General features: G+C 29.9%; 8 protein-coding genes across 8 annotated transcripts; 6 read left to right on the top strand and 2 right to left on the bottom strand.

The window, feature by feature from the left end:
- Positions 1-1,888: 1,888 nt before the first annotated feature.
- PPL_05618 (BTB/POZ domain-containing protein) lies at positions 1,889-3,521 on the top strand (the record flags this gene model as incomplete). The annotated part of the gene is made up of 2 exons (XM_020576495.1): positions 1,889-2,707; positions 2,793-3,521. 2 exons carry the CDS (start codon positions 1,889-1,891, stop codon positions 3,519-3,521), a joined length of 1,548 nt encoding a protein of 515 aa, XP_020433744.1.
- Positions 3,522-3,835: 314 nt separating this feature from the next.
- PPL_05617 (DNA polymerase A family protein) lies at positions 3,836-7,635 on the top strand (the record flags this gene model as incomplete). The annotated part of the gene is made up of 4 exons (XM_020576494.1): positions 3,836-6,574; positions 6,645-6,767; positions 6,851-7,420; positions 7,489-7,635. The coding sequence occupies 4 exons, from the start codon at positions 3,836-3,838 to the stop codon at positions 7,633-7,635; spliced, it is 3,579 nt and encodes a 1,192-aa protein (XP_020433743.1).
- Positions 7,636-7,952: 317 nt separating this feature from the next.
- PPL_05616 (uncharacterized protein) lies at positions 7,953-9,177 on the bottom strand (the record flags this gene model as incomplete). The annotated part of the gene is made up of 5 exons (XM_020576493.1): positions 7,953-8,100; positions 8,495-8,594; positions 8,853-8,951; positions 9,078-9,118; positions 9,140-9,177. 5 exons carry the CDS (start codon positions 9,175-9,177, stop codon positions 7,953-7,955), a joined length of 426 nt encoding a protein of 141 aa, XP_020433742.1.
- An 885-nt stretch (positions 9,178-10,062) lies between these two features.
- Positions 10,063-13,602, top strand: PPL_05615 (ATP-dependent metalloprotease; the record flags this gene model as incomplete). Its single annotated transcript, XM_020576492.1, has 7 exons — positions 10,063-10,194; positions 10,429-10,572; positions 10,650-10,902; positions 11,076-11,098; positions 11,506-11,948; positions 12,034-13,561; positions 13,588-13,602. The coding sequence occupies 7 exons, from the start codon at positions 10,063-10,065 to the stop codon at positions 13,600-13,602; spliced, it is 2,538 nt and encodes an 845-aa protein (XP_020433741.1).
- Positions 13,603-13,675: 73 nt separating this feature from the next.
- On the top strand, positions 13,676-13,795 carry PPL_05614 (uncharacterized protein; the record flags this gene model as incomplete). The annotated part of the gene is made up of 1 exon (XM_020576491.1): positions 13,676-13,795. One exon carries the CDS (start codon positions 13,676-13,678, stop codon positions 13,793-13,795), a length of 120 nt encoding a protein of 39 aa, XP_020433740.1.
- A 685-nt stretch (positions 13,796-14,480) lies between these two features.
- Positions 14,481-20,340, top strand: PPL_05613 (uncharacterized protein; the record flags this gene model as incomplete). The annotated part of the gene is made up of 6 exons (XM_020576490.1): positions 14,481-14,487; positions 15,801-16,213; positions 16,381-17,743; positions 17,820-18,050; positions 19,413-19,501; positions 19,657-20,340. The coding sequence occupies 6 exons, from the start codon at positions 14,481-14,483 to the stop codon at positions 20,338-20,340; spliced, it is 2,787 nt and encodes a 928-aa protein (XP_020433739.1).
- Positions 20,341-20,444: 104 nt separating this feature from the next.
- On the bottom strand, positions 20,445-24,354 carry PPL_05612 (neugrin domain-containing protein; the record flags this gene model as incomplete). Its single annotated transcript, XM_020576489.1, has 6 exons — positions 20,445-20,954; positions 21,034-21,966; positions 22,085-22,104; positions 22,294-22,533; positions 22,612-24,094; positions 24,343-24,354. 6 exons carry the CDS (start codon positions 24,352-24,354, stop codon positions 20,445-20,447), a joined length of 3,198 nt encoding a protein of 1,065 aa, XP_020433738.1.
- Positions 24,355-25,444: 1,090 nt separating this feature from the next.
- Positions 25,445-26,989, top strand: PPL_05611 (heat shock protein DnaJ family protein; the record flags this gene model as incomplete). Its single annotated transcript, XM_020576488.1, has 5 exons — positions 25,445-25,453; positions 25,527-25,658; positions 25,720-26,075; positions 26,151-26,427; positions 26,489-26,989. 5 exons carry the CDS (start codon positions 25,445-25,447, stop codon positions 26,987-26,989), a joined length of 1,275 nt encoding a protein of 424 aa, XP_020433737.1.
- Positions 26,990-27,113: the final 124 nt, after the last annotated feature.

Below are 27,113 nucleotides of genomic sequence, written 5' to 3'. Positions count from 1 at the left end.
ATTGGTAAATATCAAAACAAAATATGATGTAAGTTTGTTAAAAGGTAATGAGTATGAACAATATATATATTTTGATAATGTAAATCTTTTTTTTTCCTATCAGAAATATTATTAATATACCATTTTAATTATCTCCATTAAATCTCAATAATTTACCATTGATTAAATTGAAAATTCTCAATTAAAAGTAATAATAATACAATAAGAAAAAAAAATATAATAAAAAATCGAGAGATGTAGAATGTCACACCAAATACAATGTCCACAAATGATTAATAACACACAAAAAAAAAAGAATCAAATTACCATCATTATCATCAATTCAATTTCCTTCTCTATAAAAATTATTCTTTACTTTATACACCACCCACATAACATAAAATCTATCCACAAAACCCACAGTTAATCAATCACATCACACATTACCACCACACCACAAATAACACACTCTCACACAGATAAACAAACAATAACAACAACAACATGTGAATTTAATAATAAATATATTAGTGTTAGAAAAGACGAAACAATAGACAGATAATTTGTTAATATCAAAAGTAGTAGTGCGAATGTTTACCTTTTATATATAGTTTATTAAATTTACACTTTCTTTTCCCATTTTCATGAGAATTGATTATTTGTTGATTCAACAATTAAAAGAAGTGTGGAAATTTTAGGTAGTATGATGAAATAAAAAGGAGGGGTTTGTCCTGTTGACCCATTAAAATCCAATGGTTAAATCACCGCTTTGACCCCCACTTGACTAAATGAAATTTATTTTATTCTAACTATTTTAGTCAAAGTACAATGATTGTGATACTTTCTACATTAGGATAATTAAATAATGATAATTTGGTCAAATTTTATATATTTTTAATTTTTTCAACATTAATAATAATAATACAATCAACTAAAAAACAGTAAATTTAAATAATAATCAAAGAATAAAAACTAACAAATAAAAAAATTAAATTTACTTTTTGTTTTTTTTCATTCCCATATCTATAAATAAATATAAAATAAAAAGGAGGGAAATAAATAATAAATATATAAATTATGTATAAATAATTTAGTTTTTAAATAAAAAATCAATTCAAAAAAATATAACAAATTTAAAAAAACAAATATTTGTAAATAAAAATAAGATAAAAATATATAAAAGGTAAAAAAACAAATAAAAAATACGAAAAAATAAATATTATTTTTCTTTATCTATAATTTAAGATTATTCTATCTATCTTTCATTTGTTTTATGTATTCATTAATCAAGTTTTAAAAAGTGTGTTAAATTTGCAAAGTAAAGTCAGAAAAATAAAAAAACAATATTATTTTATGTTCACCACCATACAATGAAAATAATGTCTATACAAATACACCAAACCACACACACCAATTGAATTCTAAATAGGTATTCCAAAAATGATTATTTTTACCTTATATAATTAAAAATAGTCAATAGTCTGACGAATCTTTTCAAATACAATGAATTTATATTTATTATTTATCTGTTGTTAGAGTTGTAATTATTATTTTTTCTGTCATTCAAATAAAACCAACTTAAAGGTATTATTCTACTTAAAATCATTTAAAAAAATAACATATAACAACAACAACAAAAAATCTTTCACCACACCTATATACCTAATAAGAATAATATCTTGTAATGTTTAATAAATTTATTTTTGTTGTTCAATGTATAATATTATTTTATTACTATTATCATTACAATAGATAGGATAACATTACATTTATTTAAATTCTTTAATTATTAAAAATATTAATGTGGAATATTTTGAATAAAAATAATAATTATAATAATAATAGATAGATAAAAAGAATATATAGTTATTAAAATAAATTACTAATAAAATAAAATTTCCAAATAAAAATGAAAATCAATGTAAAGAGAGATTTTTTACAAATAATGGTAGCTGGTGTAGGAAATAATAGACTGAGGAAGAGATTCATGTCTGATTTTTCATATTATTTCAATAATCCAGAATTGTCAGACATCATGGTGCAGGTCGTTGGATGTTCAGATGATTATATCGAATGTAGTAGTTCTGACAAAGAGAGAGAGTTGCAATCGAGTGGTGGAATTACTGGAAACAATGGTACAGATACTTTCTATGCACATAAATTCGTTTTGAGTGCAAGATCGCCGGTTCTCATGAGGATGTTATCTTCTTCAATGATGGAAGCAGCGTCATCCGTTATCTCTATGCAATTCTCAAAGGACACTGTCCAATGTATTCTCAGATATTTGTATTCCGGTCAGATCGATTTGGTGCCTGCACTAGTGTTGGACGTACTTTCCTGTGCAGATTACTACAGTCTTGAAGAGCTACGAGAATACTGTGGTTGGTACTCAATGAGAATCTGCATGGAAGGTGATCCCGAGATGGATATTTGTAAAGTTCTATACGCAGCCGAGCGATATCGTTTGGACAAAATTAAAACACTCTGTTTTGAATTCATAACACAACACTCTATGGACATATTGTTGTCCTCTCCAAACTGGCATTTGCTCACCGAAGACAGTGTAATCGCCATTCTCAAACAAGATAGTCTTCGTGTCCCAGAGGTAGAGATATTCGACTCACTAGTCAGATGGGCAAAGAAACAATATTCAATACTTAAAGATATTAGTTGTGAAGAGATAGTAGAGATTGATTTTTTAAAAAAGAAATTACAAAAACCATTAGAAGTAAGTTGATCAATATTAAAATAGTTGTTGTTGTTGTTGTTGTTGTTGATAATTTTGTTATTAATTCATACCATCCAAATACTAGTGTATTAGATTTGCAAGTATGTCATCACATCAACTTAGTAAACATATAGAAGCATCTGGTTTGGTCGATAGAGATATAATGTATGAGGCATATAGATATTTGGCAACGAAAGAAACACCAAAGCAATTGGATATGGCAGTTGTAAGACAGGGTGTTACGGATTTCACATTCTCAACTCCAGGCGATACAAAGGGTGTATTCTATTACTTTGGAACAGTGGAGGATACCGACGATTACGAATCACCATCGATTAGAAAGACTGTTAAGGTCAGTTCCTCCAGCATGAGCATTGGCTATCCAACACCGTTTGTTAGTCGCACTCCGACCAATATGTACACCGACAAGTTGCCAAACTCCTACTATTCGGTGGACATTGGAAGCAAGTACGTTCTATGTCCAAACTACTATACGATGAGATATGCCGGTGATAGTCAAGGATCGATCTACGCAGCACCAAAGAACTGGCAATTGTTGGGATCGTTGGACGGTGAGCAATGGGACATCCTAACGACTCACCATAATGACACATCACTCAAAGAAGGATACAGTATATCGGGATGGCCAATCGACTCTATTCACTCCTACCGACATCTAAAGATACAAATGACAGGTCCAAATCAAAGAGATGGTGATGAACTGTGTGTTTGTTGTTTCGAAGTTTACGGTAGATTAGTTAAACTTGAAGAAGATTCGAATTTAATTACCGAAGAAAATGATTCATCTGAATAAATTATATTTATATGTATATATGTTTATTTTTATTTATTTAAAGTTTTAAATAGTTTTTTTATTTTAAATATAATCTAAGAGTCAACTTGGAAGTTGGATTGTTGTATTACTTCTTGGTTAACACCAATTTAATTAATGTTTGAAGTTTTATTGTTGGTGTAGAAAATTTTAAACTTAAAAAGTACTACTTTTTTTTCCAAGAAATTTTTACTCATGATCAACATAAGCAAAAACATACTTCTTTGTTTGTAAACAATATCTTTTAATGATAAATTTATTATTATTTAGCACAGAATGTAGATTTCTAATTAGAAATGTCGATGATCAACAAAAATGATATAAGTTTTGATTTCGATATATCTACTTCTTCAAATGAAAATATTCAACTTATTAATCATCAACAACAACAACAGCAATTATCATTTAACATCAGTAATAACAATAATAATAATATCAGTAATGATAGCTTTAAATTTGAATACTCTGATCTAGATATCAAGATAAATCAACAAAAATCACAACTAAATAAAAATGAAGAGAATAATAATAATAATAATAATAGAGACAATGTTTGCTCATCGATTTCAACATTACCAAGTCAAGAGAGATCTACACTGCCACACATGAATTCAATGATGACTATCGATCACTATCGAAAGAGTTATAACGATATACGTCGATCCAATATATTCTCTTTTGTCGATCCCCAATTAGAATCTGAAACCAGCAAGATATTGGCAAAGCAAGCTAAATTCAAGTGTTTATTCAGTGCTGCAAGTTATTTCAATGATGATGATGATAATAATAATAATAATAATAATAAATCGACAACCACAACGACAACAACAGCAATAACATCAGCAACTAAAAACAATTCAATATTAAAAGATTCAGTTTATTTAAACCAAGAATATATGAATATTGATAGTGTAGCTGGATTACCTATTACCAATGATACAGTTAATTCAGCGACAACGACAACATCAACCTCGACAACATCTACATCAAAATCAAGTAGTAAAAGAAAATCAAACGACAGCTCAAAAACTAAAAAGAAAAGACATCATGAACCAACTGATATACCAGTGCAACAACATCATGTTGAACAGAAATCACCAACTAAATCAAAAAGGAAAGCAAGTAGATCTAGTAATAATAATAATAATAATAATAGGGTAAAAAAGAGGAAGAGTAACAATACTGACATTAACAGTCAAACAACTACGACAATTACAACAATGTCCACTCATATCACTACTACTGACATGTCAATCGCAACTGCAACATCGACCACTACAACTACAATTCCAATGATACCAAATCTATTAAAATTTCAACCAAACATTAAAGCACATTCACCACAACTACTACTTCCTCTACCTCAACCTCAGCCTCCGATTCAACCTAAACTACCAGCACAAAAACAATTACAAATATTACCACCACAACAGAATCAGATTGTACAACCAAAACCATTAGTTTTAAATTACAGTAAGAAGAAACAGATCATACAGAATGCAATCAAAGAGAGGAATGAAGAGTTGGATACAAGCTTTGAATCTAGTAATAGTGGTGGATGTGGCTCGTTCAACCCCGAAGATCTTCAATTTCATCCAGCAGTCTCATTTGATGACTACACCAATACAAAGATTAAACAGAGTGTACCAAATCTTCCAGATTTTGATCGTAATACTCTAGTTGGTTGTAAGCAATATGGTTTGGTCAATCCAGCTGGATTCAAATATGAGATAAGACACATCAACGATCGAAACATAGAGTGGTTCAGAAAGGTATGGCCAATGCAATTTGAATACTCTATAAGTCTGTGTTTCAGTTTGAAGATGTCTAGTAATAATAATAATAATGATAACAACAAAAATAACACTACTACAACATCAACAGCGAAAATCGATATTGAATTGGTGATGAACGATGAAGAGACATTCTTCTTACCGAAACTGTTTCATGTAGAATCAATCATTGTCTCTTGGTCACCTGGATTGGCAGTCTATCAACTGCCACTTGCTCCGAGTGGAGGTGTTGCCGACTTTAAACAGTCGTTCTACAATGATAATTGGAAATTGGTTAAACAAGTACTGGAATACCCATATAGCTACAAACATATTTGGAATTCCAAACCACAATTAAAGATACTGCTATCGAAAGGTATCTCGCTGAAACACCGTTTAATTGATCCGAAAATTGCACTCTGGCTAACTGATTCCGATTTACATAAAGACAAGAAACTGGAATATGTTTACATGGACAATGCAAAGGGTAGCAAAAAGATGATTGGTGCAACTAAATTTCATAATATTTCAAAGTTGGCAACACGATCTGGAAGTACAAATCACTTTGATCTGGCATATCAGGCTTGTTACCAAACATTGATACTTTCACAGCGATTGTTGAAGCAGCTCGATCCTAGCAGTTTGAAGATTCTCTTTGAAATAGAGATGCCGGTCACTCCGATATTGGCGCGTATGGAATTCATTGGTATTGGATTTGACGATGAAATCTGTCAGAATACACGTGAGTTGGTACAAAAGAAAATAGATTATCTCATTTACAAAGCACATCTGTTGGTGCCAAGATTGAAATTGGATATGGAAAGTAAGATACAGATGTCTGATGTAATGTATAATTGGTTGAAACTGACCAAGCCAGATTCACGTACCAATAAGAAGGTTCTGAAGGAATCATACAGTACCAATGCACACCATTTGGAAACGATTTCACATGAACATCCATTTCCAAACATCCTGATGGAGTATCGTAAGTTGTCACATCATATCAACAACTATGCAGACGAGTTGAGAAAGTATTGCTATCGGTCCACCGACAACTCCATGAGAATATATTCAACTATTCTCCAAACCATCGTACCTACAGGCCGTCTTGCTATGGTATTTCCCAACCTCCAATCGATCGCACATCCCATAGAATTCAAAGTGGCACCAACATTTACACCGTCACCTCTTTCAATCGCCAGTAACAGTTCCGATATTGAAATACCAGCGGTTGACTTGGAAAATCATTCATCACAATATAATGTAACTTTTTAAACTATTTAATTCATTCAAAAAAAAAAAACTGATCATTTTATTAACTTTATTACCTCAGAATTTAGTTGCTATGGAATCTAAATGTGAAACACTTTCCATAAAAATTAGAGATTCATTCTTACCGAAACAAGGTTATATATTTTTATCAGCTGATTACTCTCAAATAGAATTGAGAATATTGGTAAGTTGAACTTTAAAATAAATATTATAAAAACAATTTATTAAATAATACTAATATTATCTATTTATTAACAAATTGTTTAGGCACATTTTTCACAAGATCCAAAACTTTTGGAAATATTTAATAATTCAACGGTTGATGTATTCAAATTGATATCACATCAAATGTCAAAGATACCGCTGGAACAAATTAAAGATAGTGATAGGACGATTGCCAAACATTTATGTTATGGTATTCTCTATGGTATGGGTATTGGTAAGTTGGCACATGATCTAAATACCACCAAAGACAAAGCAAAAGCTGCTTTGCTTCGCTTTAAAACAACCTACCAGGTTCTCACAGACTATCTTACATCGGTTGGTGATTCCTGTTTGAAAAATGGGTTTGTAGAAACTTTTTTTGGGAGGAAACGTTACTTTCGTGAAGTGTTTGAAGTCTACAAAGATACAAAGGTCACCAACGAGGTGAAAGAGAGTGCCAAGAGAAAAGCGAAAAATACCATACCACAAGGAACCGCCGCAGACATCTCAAAGTTGGCAATGATACAAGTCGATAAGAAGTTGAATGAAAGAGGTATTCCCGCTGAAATTGTTTTACAAGTACATGATGAATTGCTATTGGAAGTACCTGAATCACAATTGGCAGAAGTTGCTGTAAGTAAATTATTAAAAAAAATAGATAAGAATTAGGTATACTAATACCACCACCTTTTATAATTTAGCTAATAGTCAAAGAGTCAATGGAAAGTGCAGCCAAACTTAGTATACCAATACCCATTAAGATGAGTATAGGTAAATGTTGGGGTTCTTTGCAATCATATGAATTACCGACAACAACAACTTTGAATACACAATACCATCAACAATAAGATCATTATAAATAGTATTATTAACCAATTTTATTTGGATTGGGAACTGTTCTCATTTCACAGAACCATCGCGCTTGGTGGTTGATTGAATTTGATTCGCGAAAAATAAAATCACTAATATATTGAAAGATTGTTTATTATTTCAAAAATCATTTAAAGCTAAGTTTGATGAAACATTTGATTTATTAAATCCAACATGTTAACGTAATAATGATGAAAAAGATAACCTAAAGATTTCGGTTGAATACTATTTAACTCTATTAATAATAAGGCTATTTATATTGATTTCAGATATTTGCAGTATAATATTACACCTATTAAGATGAACCGAAAGAACCTGATGTCGGAGATGAATCTTTCGTTGACATTTCAGATTTTAACTTTGAATACCAAAACATATTTAACTTTGCAATGATACGGATAGCTTCCAACAACATCGAATAACAACCATTCTCATGTACATCTCTATGTCAACTAGCAATTGACAGTATCAATATCAACCAGATAACTTATTAATAGTAAAATCAACACCAACATGATCATCTTATCCTTTATGTAGGATATTTGCTGTTGAAACTTTCGATACTTACCAAGAAACTCTGTTGTTAAAAGGTAAATTTTAAAATTTTGATTTCTTAATCCATAAATAGTTTAACCTTCTTTTTATTGTTTTTGACACATAAACAGAAAATAATAACAACAAGTGGTCACTTTCGGAAGTAAATCGTATGTTACAGTTGCTTTTTCACTAGTGGTTGTTTTTAGTTAACCGCACCCATTGAAATTATGCACCATCCAACAAACAATGTTGGCGATGATTGTTTCAAAAAAATAAAAATTAAAAGTTCATTAAAATCACCTCATATTAAGATCGATTTTTGTGTTTGCTTCTGCACACATTTTAATTGAATTAACTTGATCAACACCAAAATAATACCCCAAATGAGATATATTCAAAACTTCTAATATTAAAACAATAGTTGATGTGCTATCTCTACTTTATCTGCTTTTATTTTAATTTTTAATATAATTGAGAAATTTTAAATAAGCTTATTTATTTACATTTAATTAAAACGCATTATAATGATTGTTTTAAAAACAAAACATAAACATAGAATATAATATAATATATAACTCTCTTTTAAATAGTGTTGTTTAATTACATCAACATTGAACAGATAGCACACCACTTTACTTCATCATATATCATCAAATACACCACATTATTTGTATACTATTTCGATATAACATATTTGGTTGTTTTACACCCAACAAAGTGACACTCCACACTGTACCATACCCACAACTACATAAAACTATCAAATAAATAACATATATATCAAGTTCATTTATACTATCATCATCAGAACCAATCAATACGAATATTACCACTACCACCACCACTTGTTTGTTTACTATTTCTAATAACCCCGTGATGTTACTGTTCTTATTATTGCTGTAGCAAATATTTAAAATTAGATTACTTTAAATATTATAATCATACCCTCTACATCTTACATCGGTAATACCTCTCAACTTCATTATAATATTTACTTCCTTAAAAAACAAGCACTACAATTTATTAGCAAAGAATTAAATAGTGTTCATTATAACTAATAATAATAATAGTAGTAGTAATAGTAATAACTTAAGGTGTATAAATATCCAACACATTTCACACAAACCAAATAAACATTCCAAAAAAAGTATACTTCCCAACAAATTTTGATAGAGAATTGAACCAATCATATAGCCCTGGTTTGTTTTAATTAATACTAGTATTTCATGTTTGGTTGATCATCCAACAAACCAAATTATTAACTAATAAAGGTTATCTATCAATCAAATTAACAACCAATCACAAACAAAACAAAACCAACTATTTAGTTAATTGTTTTTAGATTATATAAAAAAAACTATACTTTTTTAACTTTTGATTATATATTCATTTAATTAATATTATAATATATAATTAAACACCAACAATCCAATCCAATCAAATCACCAAACATAAAAAGTAATATTTATTTTTTTTTATTCATAGTTTTATTTTATTTTTATTTTAACCCACACATTTAAAGTAATTAGTATTTTTTATTTTAATTACCCCAATCTACAATAACAACGACAAAACAGCTCTTTCTCTGATCATCAATAATTTATTTTGTAGCTCAATCTCTGAGCTAAGAACCAAAACACCACACCTCTTACAATCTATAGAAATATAACCAACTATAATAAATATAGTTGTTGATCATTTTCCATTATTATTTTTATTCTTAAATTTTAACTAAACAGTTGAAATAGTTTAAACTTTAATATTTATTTCTAAAATAATTATTTATTTTATATCAATATCATTATTTTAATTTATTTATATATATTTATAAAATCCATTTAAAAGTTGTTCAAATGGATTTGGTTAAAATGCAAACCTTTGATGAGGATGTCGATGCAGAGAAAATGCTAAAGATCATTGTGATTGGAAATACCAATGTTGGAAAAACATCAATTATAAATAATCTTTGCTATGATCAAACTTTGGCATCAATAAATACTGTAAGTTGATTGTAAAAATTACATGAAATTTAAAATACAAAGTATTAATAAAAATTAATAGATTGGTGTAGGTTTTCATCAGAAAAAAGTTAATATATGCGGGAAGGATTTAAAAATATGCTTTTGGGATTTCTCTGGTCAAGATCGTTTCTTATTATTAACAAGAGTAGTTATTAAAAATTAATTTTAAAATAACAACTTGGTTTATTAATGTAATTAATTATTTACTTTTAGTGTTATTTCAATGATGCAAATGCAGCATTGGTTGTTATGGATTCAACCAAACTAGATTGTACAGTGAGTGCCAAGAATTGGAAAAAAGAATTGGATAAGAATTTTCCAAATGAACCAATACCTACTTTTTTATTAGCTAACAAAGTATGTATGATAAAATTAAATAATTTGATCAAAAAAAAAACAAAGTCATTAATATAATTAAATTAATTTGTATATAGTTTGATTTAATAAGTGATGATCCAGATTTAGAAATGTTAACCTCCAAATTTCAAAAGTTTTCGAATGAAAATAATTTCGATGATTGGGCATTCACATCAGCAAGAGATGGTTCTGGTATTTTGGAGACTGTCGAAAACCTGGTCACTCTAACAATAAAACAAACTATGTATAGGACTACCAAAGATAGAGATTCATTTAGATTGTCGGATCCACCACCTACCAACATTACATTACCAAAAGAGAAAAAGAGATGTTGTTCTTGATCAACCAACCTTTATATATTTTAACAAAACATGTAGATAGCTATTAACACTTACAAGTATAAATGAGATTAAGAATTCTCATTTAACACAACATCTAATTAGTTAGTTAACTAACATCAACAAACCTCTATGTTTATTAATATTAATTTAAATCATTAATAGATAATTATGATTTAAGAAATGATGTATTCAAAACAAATAATCATAATAATAATTATAACAATAATGTTTTGAATATAAAATAAAATATTATAAGATATAATTTTAATTAATCTAATTAATTTATCAATCAATGTAATACATTAATGAATCAATACTTAATTATGACCACACACCTGCTCATAATGATGATGTTCATTCGTTTTTTTTGAAAATTTTTAAAAAAATTTTAATTAATTTAAAAGTAATATTATTTTAATTAATAGTAACTGATTTTGGTTTGCATACATAATTAAAAGCAGTTTGTTTGCAAACATACATACTTTTGTAACATTTCGAAAATATCAACAAGATTTATAAATAATTAATTACCATACATATATATAAATATATTTAAATATATATAACTTTTTTATTTATTTTTAATGTTAAGATTAGAGTTAAGATGTTTGTTTTATCCAAATTAATTTCTAATACAACTAGAAATAAATTACTATCAAATATAAATATAAATAATAATAGTTGCTTACCAGTATTACTCAAGAATAATCAATTCAATTCTCTATCTACTTCAAATACGACCCATAGTTTAAAACATAGATTAAATATTATCAATAATGATAATTGTAAAATAAAAAATTATTATAACAGTCAAAATAATTATAATAATAAATCTATATTGTTTTCAAGATCTATTGTATCAAAGTTTGAAAATAATAATAATAATAATAATGCGAATAATAATCTTGGTCAACAAAGACATTCCTATTCAACTGCAAGATCAAAAGCATTGAATAAAGCAGATGAAAACCCAAAAGATGAAAATGCTCAAGAATTACTCTATCATGAATTAATGGATATGGGTGATTATGAAACGTATGTATAAATAGAATGTTTACATTTTATTAAAATGCTATTGCAATCAATGTTAATGTTCTAATAACACCATTTATTTTTATAGTATTATTTCAAGATTTGAATCGATGGCATATGCATCAAATGAAGAGTGTATTAGATATTACTTTATGTCGTTGGTCTATTCGAAAAAGTTGAACAAAGCAAACATATCATTGCTCAAGGATCTCGAAGGCTATTCACTAAAGTTTGGTACCACTGATGATGTAAAGGAGAAGATCAATCAACAACCAATTATACCGTTGGTTAAAATCAGTGATTTGGGTACTGTCAAGATGTCGACATTCGATAGAATATCATCAATGATTTGGCTACCTCTTCTGTGTCTACTGGTGTACTATATCATGAAAGACTCTGACGAATCATCGAGTAAACAATCGTCGGTTGCCAAAGAGTATAGCGAAGCGTCGAATAGCGCCACCTTTGAAGATGTCAAAGGAATCGACGAAGTCAAACACGAATTGGAGGAGATCGTTGATTATCTCAAGAATCCAGAGAAATACGACAGGATCGGTGCGAAGCTGCCAAAGGGTATTTTGATGTCTGGCGAGCCAGGCACAGGAAAGACGCTGTTGGCGCGTGCCATAGCCGGTGAAGCAGAGATTCCATTCTTTTATACGGCAGGCAGTAGTTTCGATGAAAAGTATGTTGGTGTAGGAGCGAAGCGTGTCCGTGAGTTGTTTGATTTGGCCAAGTCGAAACAACCGTGTATTATTTTTATAGATGAAATCGATGCCGTCGGAAAATCAAGACACTCCACACATTTCAATGAGACGCTACTCCAGCTGCTCTCGGAGATGGATGGTTTCTCACAGAACAACAAGGTCATGGTGATTGGCGCTACAAACTCGCCAGAGTCACTCGACCCTGCCCTGACCAGACCAGGCAGATTCGACCGTCTCATTGCCGTTCCCATTCCAGATTTCAAGGGACGTAAAGAGATTGTCGATTTCTATCTCTCCAAGGTGGTACACGACAGGAATGAAATCAGTTCCGAGAGGATTGCACGTGCCACACCTGGCTTCACCGGTGCCGATATTTCCAATCTAATTAATACCGCTGCAATCAAAGCGGTGCTACACGGAAAGGATCAGGTCAGTTTGAAGCTGATCGACGAAGCCAGAGACGACATCTTGATGGGCAGAGCCAGAAAGTCTGCCATCATCAGCGAAGAGGTCAGAAAGAACACTGCATACCACGAAGCTGGTCATGCTTTGGTTGCCGCACTTTCTGACTGTGCTGATCCAATTCACAAGGCAACCATTGTTCAGCGTGGACATGCACTCGGCATGGTAAGTCAACTACCGGAGAACGATCACATGCAATTCACAAGAAAGCAGATGATGACCAGATTAGCAATTTGTTTGGCTGGCAGAGCTGCTGAAGAGATATTCTTTGGTCACGATAACGTAACCAGTGGTGCATCCTCTGATTTCCAACAGGCATCTAAATTGGCATTCTCAATGATTACTAAATGGGGAATGTCCGATAAACTTGGATTTACATATCATCAAGATAAAATGTCACCGGAAATAATGAATATCGTTGATAATGAAGTTAAATTATTATTAGATGTAAGTTTTATATATTTAATGAATAGATAGCTCCAGACTAATATTTAACATCTTTTTTTTTTTAGTAAACAATATAAATGTGCTAAAAATTTAATTGTTGACAACAAAGATAAAATGGACAAGTTGGTAGCAGAACTATTGGATAAAGAGACATTAACAGGTGAAGAGATATTAAAGATTTTAGGAATCAAAGGAAAAGATCTTGGATCAACAACGGCTTCAAATCATTTCTAACAAAAAAAATCAAAATATAAACTTTCTATTTATTCAAATATTCAAAAAACAAATTTATTTAAAAATTAATCAAGAGCATCCCTTCAATTCAATTTCCCGTATAACTAGAATCAAGTTGTTTTTGATTTTGGATAAATCTATTTAAAAAAGAAAAGTAATGATTTTTCAAAATCTTCCAGGATCTATTTAATAAAAAGAATAAACAAACCCTTGTTTTCAATAGAAAATATTAACGAATAAATATCCTAAAACGAGTTATATAAATAATTGAAAGGAATTTTAATTTATTTAAAAAATTTTTTAGTTATTATTAATTTATTTCAAAATAAAAGTTGAACAAAACCCACATATGGACCGAATTTGTGGGGTTTGTTTGAAAAAACAAATTTTTTTATTTTTTCCAAATATATCAATAAGATTAGATTGGAGACTCTTTTGTGGACCTTAATTTCACAGAAGTGGTGAATGAGACAATCGATAGTTTTCTAAAACCTCAATTCACTGTATGAAATAATAACAGACATTGTCAACCTAATATTTTACCCCCTTTCATAAGTTACTTTTGAAAACTAAATCTTTTAATACAAAAAGACACACAAAATTCAATCATCAATAGTTTTTTAATTAATTTTTTGGTATTTTTTTAATATTTTTAGAATTATTTCTTTGTTTTTATGATATTTAAATGATTAGTATTTATTTGTAGGAATAAAAGGAAATAAAATAAAGTAATCAAATCAATTATTAGTACAATAGTAGAAAATAATAATTTTTAAAATAGAAACAGATATAGGTAAAAAATATATAATAAAAAATAATCCAACTTTTTTGATTTTGTAAATTTAAATGTATGTAATTTTTATTATAATTTCTTCTTAAAATAAATATCTAGTAGTAAACATTTTTAGTATGTCAAAGTTTACAATCAACATGTACAGATAATAATATTAAATATGATTTGGACCAACAATTAAAAAAAAAAACGAAGAAATAGATTCACCACACTTTCAATCTTTTTTTTTTTTTTAATCTAACTGACCTCCCACTTTTTTGAAAAAAGTGGTTGGAATTATTTTTTTTTGGATTTATTCCACATTAAACAACACTCGTCTTTTGATTTTTATATTTATATTTGCAAATATTGATTCAGTTTTAAATACAAACAAAACAACACACATAAACAAACACACAACTGAGCTAACAAAGACAAACACCTAACACCAAACATACACAGATAGGGTTTTTGTATCGTCTATTGAATTCATCAACATCATCATAATTTTCATCAACATCCATTTCTTTTTCAGTATTTATAACAACAATCTACTTATAGATATTAGATTTAATAACAACAGTCAACAACACCAACAATCAACTACTGATCGTAGCAACAAACCCCACTGAAAAAAAAAAAAAAAAAAAAAACTTTTTCAAAAAAACAATCAATTAAATATTAAAATTCATTTTATTTCTCAACTTAACACACCAAAATCGATTCCAACGACCAATATTAAAATATCAAACCATTGAGATCTTTTAATCTCTTTCCCTTTCTTTTTCTTTTTCGTTATTATCAAAATAATTTAAAACAATAATATATATATAATAACAAAAGATAGGTTTTTTTTGTTTTTAAGAAAATTGTTATTTTTATTTTTTATTATATATTTAATTCAATACCATCCTTGAATTGGTATAATTTTAATTATTTTCCTTTTTTTTTTGTATATTTATTATTTCCAAATACCTTTTTTTAAATATTATTATTTTAAAAAAAGTTATTTTGAAATATTTGTAACATTAATCTATATTTTTTCCTTTTCTATCTAAAAAATAAGATATTGATAACAAAAAGTTATAACTTATCTTATTTTTTCAGAATAACCGACTTTCAATCTTTTATTTTTAAAAAAATATATTAATATAAAAATTTCACACATTTGTCACATCATTCCAATATTTTTTTGTTGGTAGATTTGGTGACATTTTAAAACCAAATATTTAGAACTGTATCAACAATTTCAACAACATTTAAATATATCGGATAGTCCACAATCCAACAACAAGAGAAAGATGGGCTATTACACAGCAGAGGAAACAGAACAACTCTCTAAGCAATACAACCAGCAAAGGCCTCGTCGTCCAGATACCTCTGTCAATGAAGGTGATGGCGACCACGACCGTAGATTGGATTTTAAAAAGGCAACCGAAACTGCCACCGATATAGAGTCAGCTTCAGCTTTTCCAAACCTTGACACCGAATTCCAAGAAGGTGATTCACCTCATCAATACAATGAGATCCACTCCCAACTCTCTGATGAAAACTGGATAGACATTCTTCAGTACCTAGATCATAAATCTTTAGTAGCACTATCAGAAGTATCTCATAGTTTCAATAGATTATCAAATGATAGATTTGTATGGTAAATATTAAAAAAAAAAATTTTAATATATTAAATTATTTAATTAACCAAAAAAATTACTTTTTTATTTTCTAGGGATAAATTATTGAAAAGTAGAAAGAAGGAAAAGTTTTGATTTTGCCACAGAATGCAGATCTCACCAATCCAAAATATATTTATAAGAATCGTCGTGATTTCAATACTCTAACGGATGCATTGTCAGCTTTGGTCGATCAAAAGAGAGAAACGATATTGATTGGACCTGGTTTATATAAGGAGAATATTTCCATTGACAAGCCGGTCGATATTCTAGGAGAGAAGGATGTTGTCATTGAAAGCTCCAGTTCGAATACCGTTTCCATTTCAGCAGCGCATGGGTCGATCACCAATGTGTCGATGCGTCAAACAGGTCATTGGTTTTGTATAGATATAGAAAAGGGTGGATTCACAATCAACAAATGTGACATTACAAACACAACACTATCAGCAATAAAGATTGGAAAACACGCATCACCTTGGATTACAGATAACATTATTCATGACTGTAAGGAGGCTGGTATTGCAATATTCGGAGGAGAAGGAACCATCATTGGCAATAGATTCACTCGTAACCGTTATGGTTCAATAGAGATTGTCTATTCAACTGCAAAACCAACCATCAAATTGAATCGTATCTATCGGAACAAGGGTTACGGAATTCATGTTCATACCAATGCCGGTGGTATTATCACTGAGAACATCATTGAGGAGAATGAATCCGATGGAATTAGCTGTTGGGGTGGTGCTTCGCCTGTCGTTTCAAACAATAAGATCTGTTATAATCTCGAAGATGGTATCTATATCCACGAGGATGGCAAAGGTGTATACGAACACAACCAGATCTACGGACAAAAGTTGGACGGTATCAGAATCTCCAAGTCGAATCCACAGATTTCACACAACACTATTCACCACAACCAAGGAGATGGTATACGTCTTGTAATCAAAGCCAATCCAATCATCACCGAGAATCATATCTGTGAGAACAAGCGTGTCGGTATCCATATCTACCGTGAGGGAATGGGACTGGTATCAAACAACTATATCTACGGTAACAAGAATGCAGGAATGCAAGTGTATTCACGAGCCAACACCACCATTTGTAATAATAAGATTATCCAAAATCGTTGCTCCGGTATCTATATCTCTGATCATGCCATTGTCAATATCAAAGGCAATGAAATTGCAAACAATGGCGAGGTCGGTGTGGAAATAGTGTCTGGCTCGAAGGCGCTGGTATTCGACAACAACCAGATATCGAGAAACTGGGAAGCTGGACTCGCCTACTACACAGACTCCAAGCCAATCGGATTCGAATCCAACAACACGTTCACACTCAACGGTGAGAACGGCAATCAACAATATATACTACGCGAGGGAAGAGAACTGATGACCATCAACAGTTTGAAATCGAAATCGAAATCAAACAACGATGAAATGGAACCTATTTCATTCTTGGTAGAGAATGCATTACAAGTTGGTTTATGTACATTATCATATACAAGAGGTAACTATTATTTACTACTGTAAAACACATAATATATAAAAAAAGTAATTTATTAATCTGATTATGTTCTTTCTAGAATACTATCATGCACAATATTGGTATGAATGTAAAACATGTACGGAACCAAGAAAGATATTGGGTAGAAGTGAAATTGCAGTGTGTGAAGAGTGTGCAAAGAAATGTCATGCCGGACATGACATCGGAATGAGAAAGTATGGACATTTCTATTGCGATTGTGGACAGCAAGTTGCGTCGCCTTGCAAATGTGTCAGCAATATCAATCGACCAAAAGCGCCATCAAACGAAAGTAATTATACTCAGAGTCACAGACATGAGTTGACGGCAGCTCCAAGATAAAAAAAAAAACAAAACAATAACAATAAAAAATAAACATTTATTAAAAATGATTTTATTGCGAGAAAAAAAAAAGTAAAATAATATCCATTAAAACTACTATTTTTAAAATGTCATAGATGAACACCAATCAAACCAGCGACTGCTGTTCTTTTCAGATCTGATAAATAGCTATTGTTACATTGTAGAAACCACAACAAAGTTGTTTAAGTACATTGTTCAAAAGCATCAAAATGTTTCGATTTTTGTTTTGAGATAAAATTAAGTGTCATATCTGAATTGCGACAACATTCCACCTCTTACACATGTTAAAAAACCGTCATGTTCGATCCATTTTGAAAATCGTTGTACAAAACAAAAACAAAATATTGGTGGTTTTTTTAGTTTTGTGTCATCATTTCTTTTCTTTTTTTTAATAGTAATAAGGGGTTTGTGAAAATATTTTTTGATTCATCAAAAAATCTGCTCACTGCAGTGTGTGTTTAACATGTTGAAAACCACTATATAAAAAAAAATCTGAAAAATTTCGAGCCTCTGTTGCAGTATTCTAATGACCAATTATCTAACAACTTGATTAACCTTTCAAAAACAAATGTACATTAATAGAAATAAATAAATGTTTGAAAAATGATTATGATCAATAGGTGAAAAGAGGTTGATTCATCACTCATTCCAACCTCTCACAATTAAAAAAAAAAACATTCTCTCTTAAAACACAATCTACATAAATCTATTTATCTCAAATAATTAATATATAATCTTCAGATCTAAAGGTCAAATTCGATCAAATTATTTTGCGTGTTTAGAATAAATTCAAAGATTTTTTTTTAAAAAAAAATAATCAGATATTTTATTTTTGGTATTTAGATGTACCAAATATCCCATTGATTAAATTATCTTGATTTACTTCATTTTTCATTAAAAATATTAGTAGCAATAACAAATATCTAAAAATAAATTTATTTATTTATATAATTTTATCACTTTGCTTTATATCTTCTTTATAAGTATATATTTAATTTAAATATTGACAAATCAATGCCAATATCTCCAGATTCATTCACAGGAAATGACCCATTAGATAAATTAGTTCTATCTTTTTATATAATACGTATCATCATTCATTTTGTAATGATGGTACTTTGTATACCTCAGTTTATTTATGACATTATATATTTTTATCAAAAGAGAAAACGACCAAATGCAAGATTTTATGTTTTAGTAGCATTAATTTTATTTCCTATTTGTAAATATCGAAGATAGTTATTTTATTTAGTATAAATAGTAATAATCTTTTTTTTTTTCTTTTTTACAGGTAGAATCCTCTATTGTGGATTCTTTATTCAAACTCATCAATATGATTTTGGTGAGAATAAAACTTTATATACATCAATGTGGTCAACTGTAATCTATTACAAATACGAAAATATGCTAGATTTAAAAAATATTAACTTTATTTTATTGTTTTAATTAAAAAAAAATAGCTTTTCCAGTTTCAAATTTGGACCTTTGTACAGTGTTTTTGGATCCAATTATTATATACATTCTTTATTTCAGAGACAATCAGACTTGAAAATCATGAAAGATGCTGGAAATATACATGGGCACTATGGTCAATATGTTTTGCATATACTGTAGTCTTTTCAATCTTATCGATATTCGTGAGTGAGAAAATAAAGTCACTCTATTATACCATTGGTTTCATAGTGCTGTGTGTCTATGGTGGTGGAACTACTCTGATCAATGGAATGGTGCTGATCAGACAGATGCACAAACACGAAGAGAAAACCATCAAAGAGGACACCAATCATATTATCCACGGAATGGTTAGAAAAGTAAAGTATCTCTCGTTGGTAATGTTGGTGTGTCTACTAGTGATGGTCTCGAGAACCCTGGTATTCTACGTATTGAAAATTCAGAAGGATTCAAATCTCAAACATGTCTCTTCGTTTATCACATTCTGTACGGAGACTATTACTGCGGGTGCCGTTATGATTGCCATTGCCGATTGTCCAAACAACTACTGGTATGCCAAGCCAGTCATGACTGTAAGAGGATCCAACAAGAATTCGACACACGGTGGTCATAGCAGTGGTGGATCGTTCCCATCGCACACGGTTGGAAACTCAAAGAACAAATCAACGATCTCCTTAGAGCTGATCGACACTGATAATTTCAATTCCAGAGAATTCGAAAACACAGGTTCAGAAACAAATATAGAAATGATTATAGTAGATGACTAAAATCATCATAATAATAACGATTTAAACAATAAATAATAATCGATTTTGTTTAGAAATTCTCTTGTAATTGTTTTTCAAAGAAACAATCAAAACATAACAATATTTTAATTCTTCTTTATTTTTGATGATAATTCTTGTAGTCTTTTCATTTTCGCATGAAGACTATCGTTTGTAAAAGTTATACTTATATTATTGTCATATCTATCATTATAATTATTTGTATTTCTATTAGAATTATTATTATTATAATTGGTTTTAGGTTTGTATTCTAAATTTGTCGATTTCTTAATATAGTTATTGTAAGATAACTTTGGTGAAGATTGTGTTGTTTGATTAAACTTGTGTTCAGACTTTTGATATTCTCTTGTTGGTTTGTTATCATTATATGACTTGTTGTTATTATTATTATAATTATTATTAATTATTCTCTTTGTTCCTTTTGTTGCAGCAGCATTCGATTCGGTAGTTACTTCTAATCTATGTTTCTTTTTCGAATCTTGTTCTTTTAGTCTATCTTCTGAAGGTGTCCAATTAGATCTAATGATTCTCTTGATTGCCTCTTTTGAAACTCTATATTGTGTGACTAACGATTCAACTGTATGTATATCTGGATCCTAAAAATAATAAATACGATCATCGTTGTTAATATTATATTATATATATTATTCTATTTACTAACTACAGTTTTCATACTTCTTTATGTAATCTCTTTATCTCTGACATCTGGTCACGACTCAATTTCTTAATTGGTTCCCAATTACCGTATTTCTCTTTGATTAGGATCTTGTGTAGGATCTTGTTGGCCTTGTCACCATATTTATTCTTGATGATCGCTTCTAGGTTCTTGTGTTGCTCTGACTTTTCTGCTCTCGTTGGTTTCTTTTCTTTTTCTTTTTGTAGTTTCTCTTGTTCCTCCGATTGTCTGATGATATCTAACATCTCTTGTTCAGTCTCCAATGTCAAGTTATCTTCTTGATCGACTTGATCATCGTTATCATTGTCGAACTCATAATCCTCCATTCCCTCCATTCCATATTCATCGTATAATTGATCGTGCTTGGTGGTATCTGCCAACTTTTGATTCTCATCGAACAAGTATACACCATCATCTGCATCATCTTCAACCTGATCGTGTTCATCATCAACGTCTACATCCATACCATAGTCATCAAGTTGTTGTTCCGAATCGAATTGTTGTTTTTGTTTACTATTTAATGTGTTTGCTCTCTCTACCTGTTCATATTCTTCATCGTACAGCTCATTATCCACCAAACCAAACTCTTCATCGTCGTATTCTTCTTCTATATCATCAAGTTCATTATCAACTTGATTTGTACTCTTAATATTATTATTATTATTGTTATTATTAAATTGTATTTTCTTTATTGGTGTATTTTTCTTAATTTGTTTCTTTTTATTTCTATTATTCTCAAGATCTTCCATCATTTTCAATACAGTAGATCTTGTATCATCGCTTGTTGGTTTAATAGTAAATGATACATCGTTTACAAAATTATTGTTATTATGATTATTACTAAAATATCTATTTTGTTGAAATTTAAATATACTACGATATATATTATTATTATTACGTTGTTTATTTAAAATAAATAATAAACTATTCATCTTTAAACAAATTAAAGACTCATAAACGAATCATTAAAATCAAACAAGCTGTAGCTCTTGTCCCAAAAAGATTTTGGTATGCCAAAAAAAAACGTTTTAATAAAAATCAAATAATTACACAAGTGCACCAAAATAACACTAATATTTTATATATTATTAACAAACCTTAGATATGAAGGTAAATCAGAATGGTATTGTGAATATTAAGGGCCAGATTTATCAATTGATTATATTATAAATACATAAAGTATATATTAGTTAGAATTCCTTTTTATTTATTTTAAAAGAATGGTACCATATTATATCCTATTTCATCAAGATAGTTACATGCAGGAATATCATTGTCAATGTTGTCAGCAAATGGATTAGTATCGAAAATAAGAACATTGTTTTGATAAGAGTTCTCTGTGTATTTCGACCAATGAATTGGTACTTGATATCCCAGGTTTGGATTTTGGTTCGTGACAAAATTGGTCCAATATTTACTTATATGTTCTCCCATTTGACGATCATCATCACTTATATTCAAACCAATTGTTTTAAAGCTATTAAATATATATGGTACCACTATTTTTATAACATTAGTAAGTTTATAAATATTTAATATAATAATAATAATAATAGTCTATAATAATTATAACATACTTTTATCACCATGACATGTTGTTGTATTTATACATAATAGATTGTTTGCGTGTTTATAACGATAGTAATATACATTGTTATTTACATTGATGTAGTTATAGTAGTTATAGTTATTATTACTCTTACTCTGTGAGATACATCTTACGATGTAACGAGAGGAACAAATGAAGACGAGATCATTTAGAATGTTGCTTAAAAGTGGTCGGTGATCATCATTCTCGTTGAGATCTCGCAGTGTTATCAACGATACTTTAGCGGTTGGCGAAGTAGCGGTTCGGTTGTAAAGATCAATGATCTTATTCCTCTGAACGCTGTCTTTGAATACCTTGCCAAGGAATCTGGTAAAGCTCTTGCGATTCATTGGTGTGTCTACTTCTGCTGGGCGATATTCTTTCATCATGATTGTAGACTCATCACCACCCAACATAATATTTACTTTATTAAAACAACCAGTTTCCAACATTGGAATGGGTTGATCTGGAATCGAAGATTCATCGATCATCGGGGTCCACTGCGCCACCACAGCCAACGGATTATTACCGCTGAGCGCATTGACCTCTAAATCTATATCCATTTGAATGGCAATGATTTGATTGACAGATAACTCTTTAAGACAGTTCAAAGTGAAGTTTCTCTCGTAGCTAATGTCTTGGTAGTCCGGGTAGTCTGGGTAGTCTGGGTAGTAGTCGTCGCTGCCATCATCTGAATTGAAGTTGCTGGTTTTTGGCGCAGTACAATTGGTTCTCTCAAGTAGTCTATGAAAGAATTCCTTTGCTGTAGCGTTGGTGTGATATCCAATGGTTGTTGGAGAAGATTGGATAATGACTGACTGGAAAAGACCGTTGGACAATGGCGATATTAGATGAGTGAGCACTGAGAGTGCTCCAGCAGACTGCCCGGCAAGAGTTATCCTCTTGATATCACCACCAAATGCACCAATGTTCTTTTGTACCCAACGTAGTGCAGCCAACTGGTCATGGAATCCAAAGTTACCATTGATACCAGCTTCTTTATTTCCAAGGAATCCAAGTATTCCCAAACGATAGTTTACAGTTACCAAGATGATGCCATTCTCTGCGAATTGTTTACCATCGTACAGTGGTGACTCACTACTTCCACTGGTAAACTCACTACCTGGTATAAATACCAACACCGGTCTTAATTCTGACTCCTTTTCATTTCCATTAAGATTGTTATTGTTTTTGTTGTTGTTAGTTAGAGGTCTAACATCACTGCTATCACTATCACTATCGCTACTACTGCTACTGGTTTTGGAAGACGGTGGTGGTCCTAGAGGTGTATATATAGTAAGATATAGACAATCCTCACTGATTCCCACCACAGGACAAGTTAGAGATAGTGGCTGACATTTTTGTGGACACGATTCCCTCTCGTAACTACAATCTCTTATGCCATCCCAACCTACGGGTTCAGTTGGATTAGACCATCTCAAATGACCAACTGGTGGTTGAGCATAGGGTATCTGTTATTGATTAAAATATGTTGTAAATGATTCAATAAGTAAGTATATGTTCAACTAATCAATATCAAACAATATTTATAATAATAGATACATACACCAAAGAATGTACGATGATTTTTAAACAACAATCCCTTAACGATGCCATCTGAATATTTAACTGTCGATAAATCGTTTCTAATACAACTATGAGATCCAATAAAACAACAGTTAGCAACACCTAAGCATAACAATAAAAATAAAACATTTACTAAGCAACGCATTGTTTACTTTTACTTTATTTTATTATAATAGAATTAAACTATTGTTGTTGTTGTTAGAAACTTGTTAAATGTATTAATAATAAACAAACTTGGATATAATCTAACAATCAATTTAAATTTGTAACTTATTGCTATTGATTAATAAAGCTAGAACTAGTTCTAGTTGAATAGGAGAAACATTAATAAAAAAATGATTGATATAATCATTATCGATCAATAAATTCATATCTATTAAATATATCATCAACACAACCAACAACAGCTGCAACTACAACAATATATAATTTATAAAATCAAAAAAATAGATAGTTTATTTATGATTCGACTGACATTACCATCATTAATTTTGATTGATATATCGTATTAGATTTTAATTTATCGATAAATTTATATATAACCCACCAACAACCACCACAAACAACTTATTTTTATTAGTTTCTTGGTATTTTAAATTTGTGTCGATTGATATTTATATATAAAATGATCAACTTTATATATAAATTAACCCTTTATCCCATCAATGTAACTCCACCAGTAGAAAAGTAAAATAATTGACAAACTTGTTATACTTGTCATATCAAATGCGTAATTTGGATTGCGAATGTCCATCGAACTTTTACAATACCGATGTTGTTTGATCATTTAATTTTATGTTTTTTTATTAATAGAATTCTTTGAAAATTAATTTATATAATAATTTATTAATCACCAAAACAATAATAAATTAATTAATATCATTTATAAAAAAAAAAAGTGGGATGTGGGTATTAAAATAAAAGAAAACCCAATGAAAATTCATATTTATTAATTTTTGTTTTTACCTAAAAAGTCAATAAAAATAAAGAGACAGATTTTTATACCTACCAATTTATTAAAAATGGTGTGAGTTCACAGTTCATTTCCCTAGAGTAGTGTTAAACGAAATAATTTTAAAAATATTTATCAAGTTAAATTAATTATTTTAGTTATCTCTTTCATTTTATTTTTTATAACTTTTAAAAATATACTAATAATATTAATCTTATAAAATAGTATTCGAATACTATTGTAATTATATTTTATTAAACTGGGTGTTCAGAAGAAACAAAAAATGGTAAAAGTAAGTAATTCAAAGAAAATAAAGAGATATTAAAAATATAATATTTATTTTCATATCATAATGAAATTATTAGGAAAAAGAATATTATGATAGACTAGGTGTTGATCCTAGTTGTTCAAATGATGATCTAAAGAAAGCCTACAGAAAAATGGCTATGAAGTACCATCCAGATAAAAATCAAGGAAATAAAGAGGCAGAGGAAAAAGTATGTAATAATTTAAACTAACAAGAAATATATAATTATACTAATTCATGTTTTATTCTAGTTTAAAGAAATTAGTGAAGCCTATGATATATTGAGTGATCCAGAGAAGAGAAAGATGTATGATAGCTATGGTGCCCAAGGTCTTAAAGAGGGAGGGTTCTCACAACACTCTGCAGAGGATATCTTTTCTCAGTTTTTCAATATGGGTGGTTTCAGTGGTATGGGTGATGACGAAGCAGCTGATTTCGGTGGTTTCGGTGGTTTTGGTAATATTTTTGGAGGAGGAAAGAGAAGTAGAGGTCCTCAACGTGGTGAAGATATTGTACATGAGACCAACAGAACTCTTGAAGAACTCTTCAATGGTAAAACTGTTAAGCTCTCTATCAATAGAGATACAATTTGTAAAACTTGCAATGGGTATGTAGTATTAATAATTAATAAACGACAATCCAAAATATACTTATTTTTTATTATATTTAAAAAACAATATAGATCTGGAAGTAATAAACCAGGTGTAACATCAACATGTCCAAAGTGTCATGGAAAGAAAGTTATTTTTGTAACACAACAAAGAGGTCCAATGATTACCCAATCACAAGCCAAATGTCCGGAATGTAATGGTACTGGTGATAAGATAGCAGATGCCGACAGATGTCCAACTTGTAAAGGAAAGAAAGTTACAGTCACCCAAAAGATTGTCCAAATCCAAGTTGAAAAGGGTATGAGAGATGGTCAGAAAATCGCACTACCTGGTATGGGTTCTGAAGCTGTATGTAAAATTATAGAATAGATAATGTTTGTTATTTATACTAATCAGATATTATATATAGCCTGGATGTGAACCTGGAGATGTTATCATTATTGTTAGAGAGAGACCACACGCTCTCTTCCAAAGAAAAGGAAATGATTTGTACATGAAAAAGAAGATAAAACTTCTAGACTCTTTGGCTGGTACTTCTTTTACTTTCAATGGAATTAGCGGAAAGAGAATTTGGGTGAATCTAAAGAAAGGTGACACTATCAAACCTGGAGATATCAGAGCAATCGTTGGTGAAGGTATGGTGGTGTATAAGCACGAGAACCAAAGAGGTAACTTGATTATAGAGTTTGACGTTGAATATCCAACTCTCTCTGATGATAACATTAAGAAGCTCGAAGAAATTCTTCCAAAGACATCGTTACCAACATGCTCCAAGGCAGACTGTAAAGAAGTATCGCTAAACAAGGTTAACTTACAATCACAACATCAAGCCAGTGGTGGATATGATGATGATTTTGATAGAGCTAGAGGTCATCCAGGTGTTCAAGCTGCTAATTGTCAACAACAATAAAAAAAAAATAATCAAATAAAACAAACATATCACAATTATATCTAATAATGGTTGAATGAACATAACCAAATTTTTATTAAAAAAAAAATATATTAATTTAATACATTTTTTTTTTTGTTATTAA

The sequence above is a fragment of the Heterostelium album genome (assembly GCF_000004825.1).
Source record: "Heterostelium album PN500 unplaced genomic scaffold PPL_contig12, whole genome shotgun sequence".
NCBI lineage: Eukaryota > Evosea > Eumycetozoa > Acytosteliales > Acytosteliaceae > Heterostelium > Heterostelium album.
Note: the sequence above shows the minus strand (reverse complement) of the source record. Positions and strands in the feature narration are given on the sequence as shown.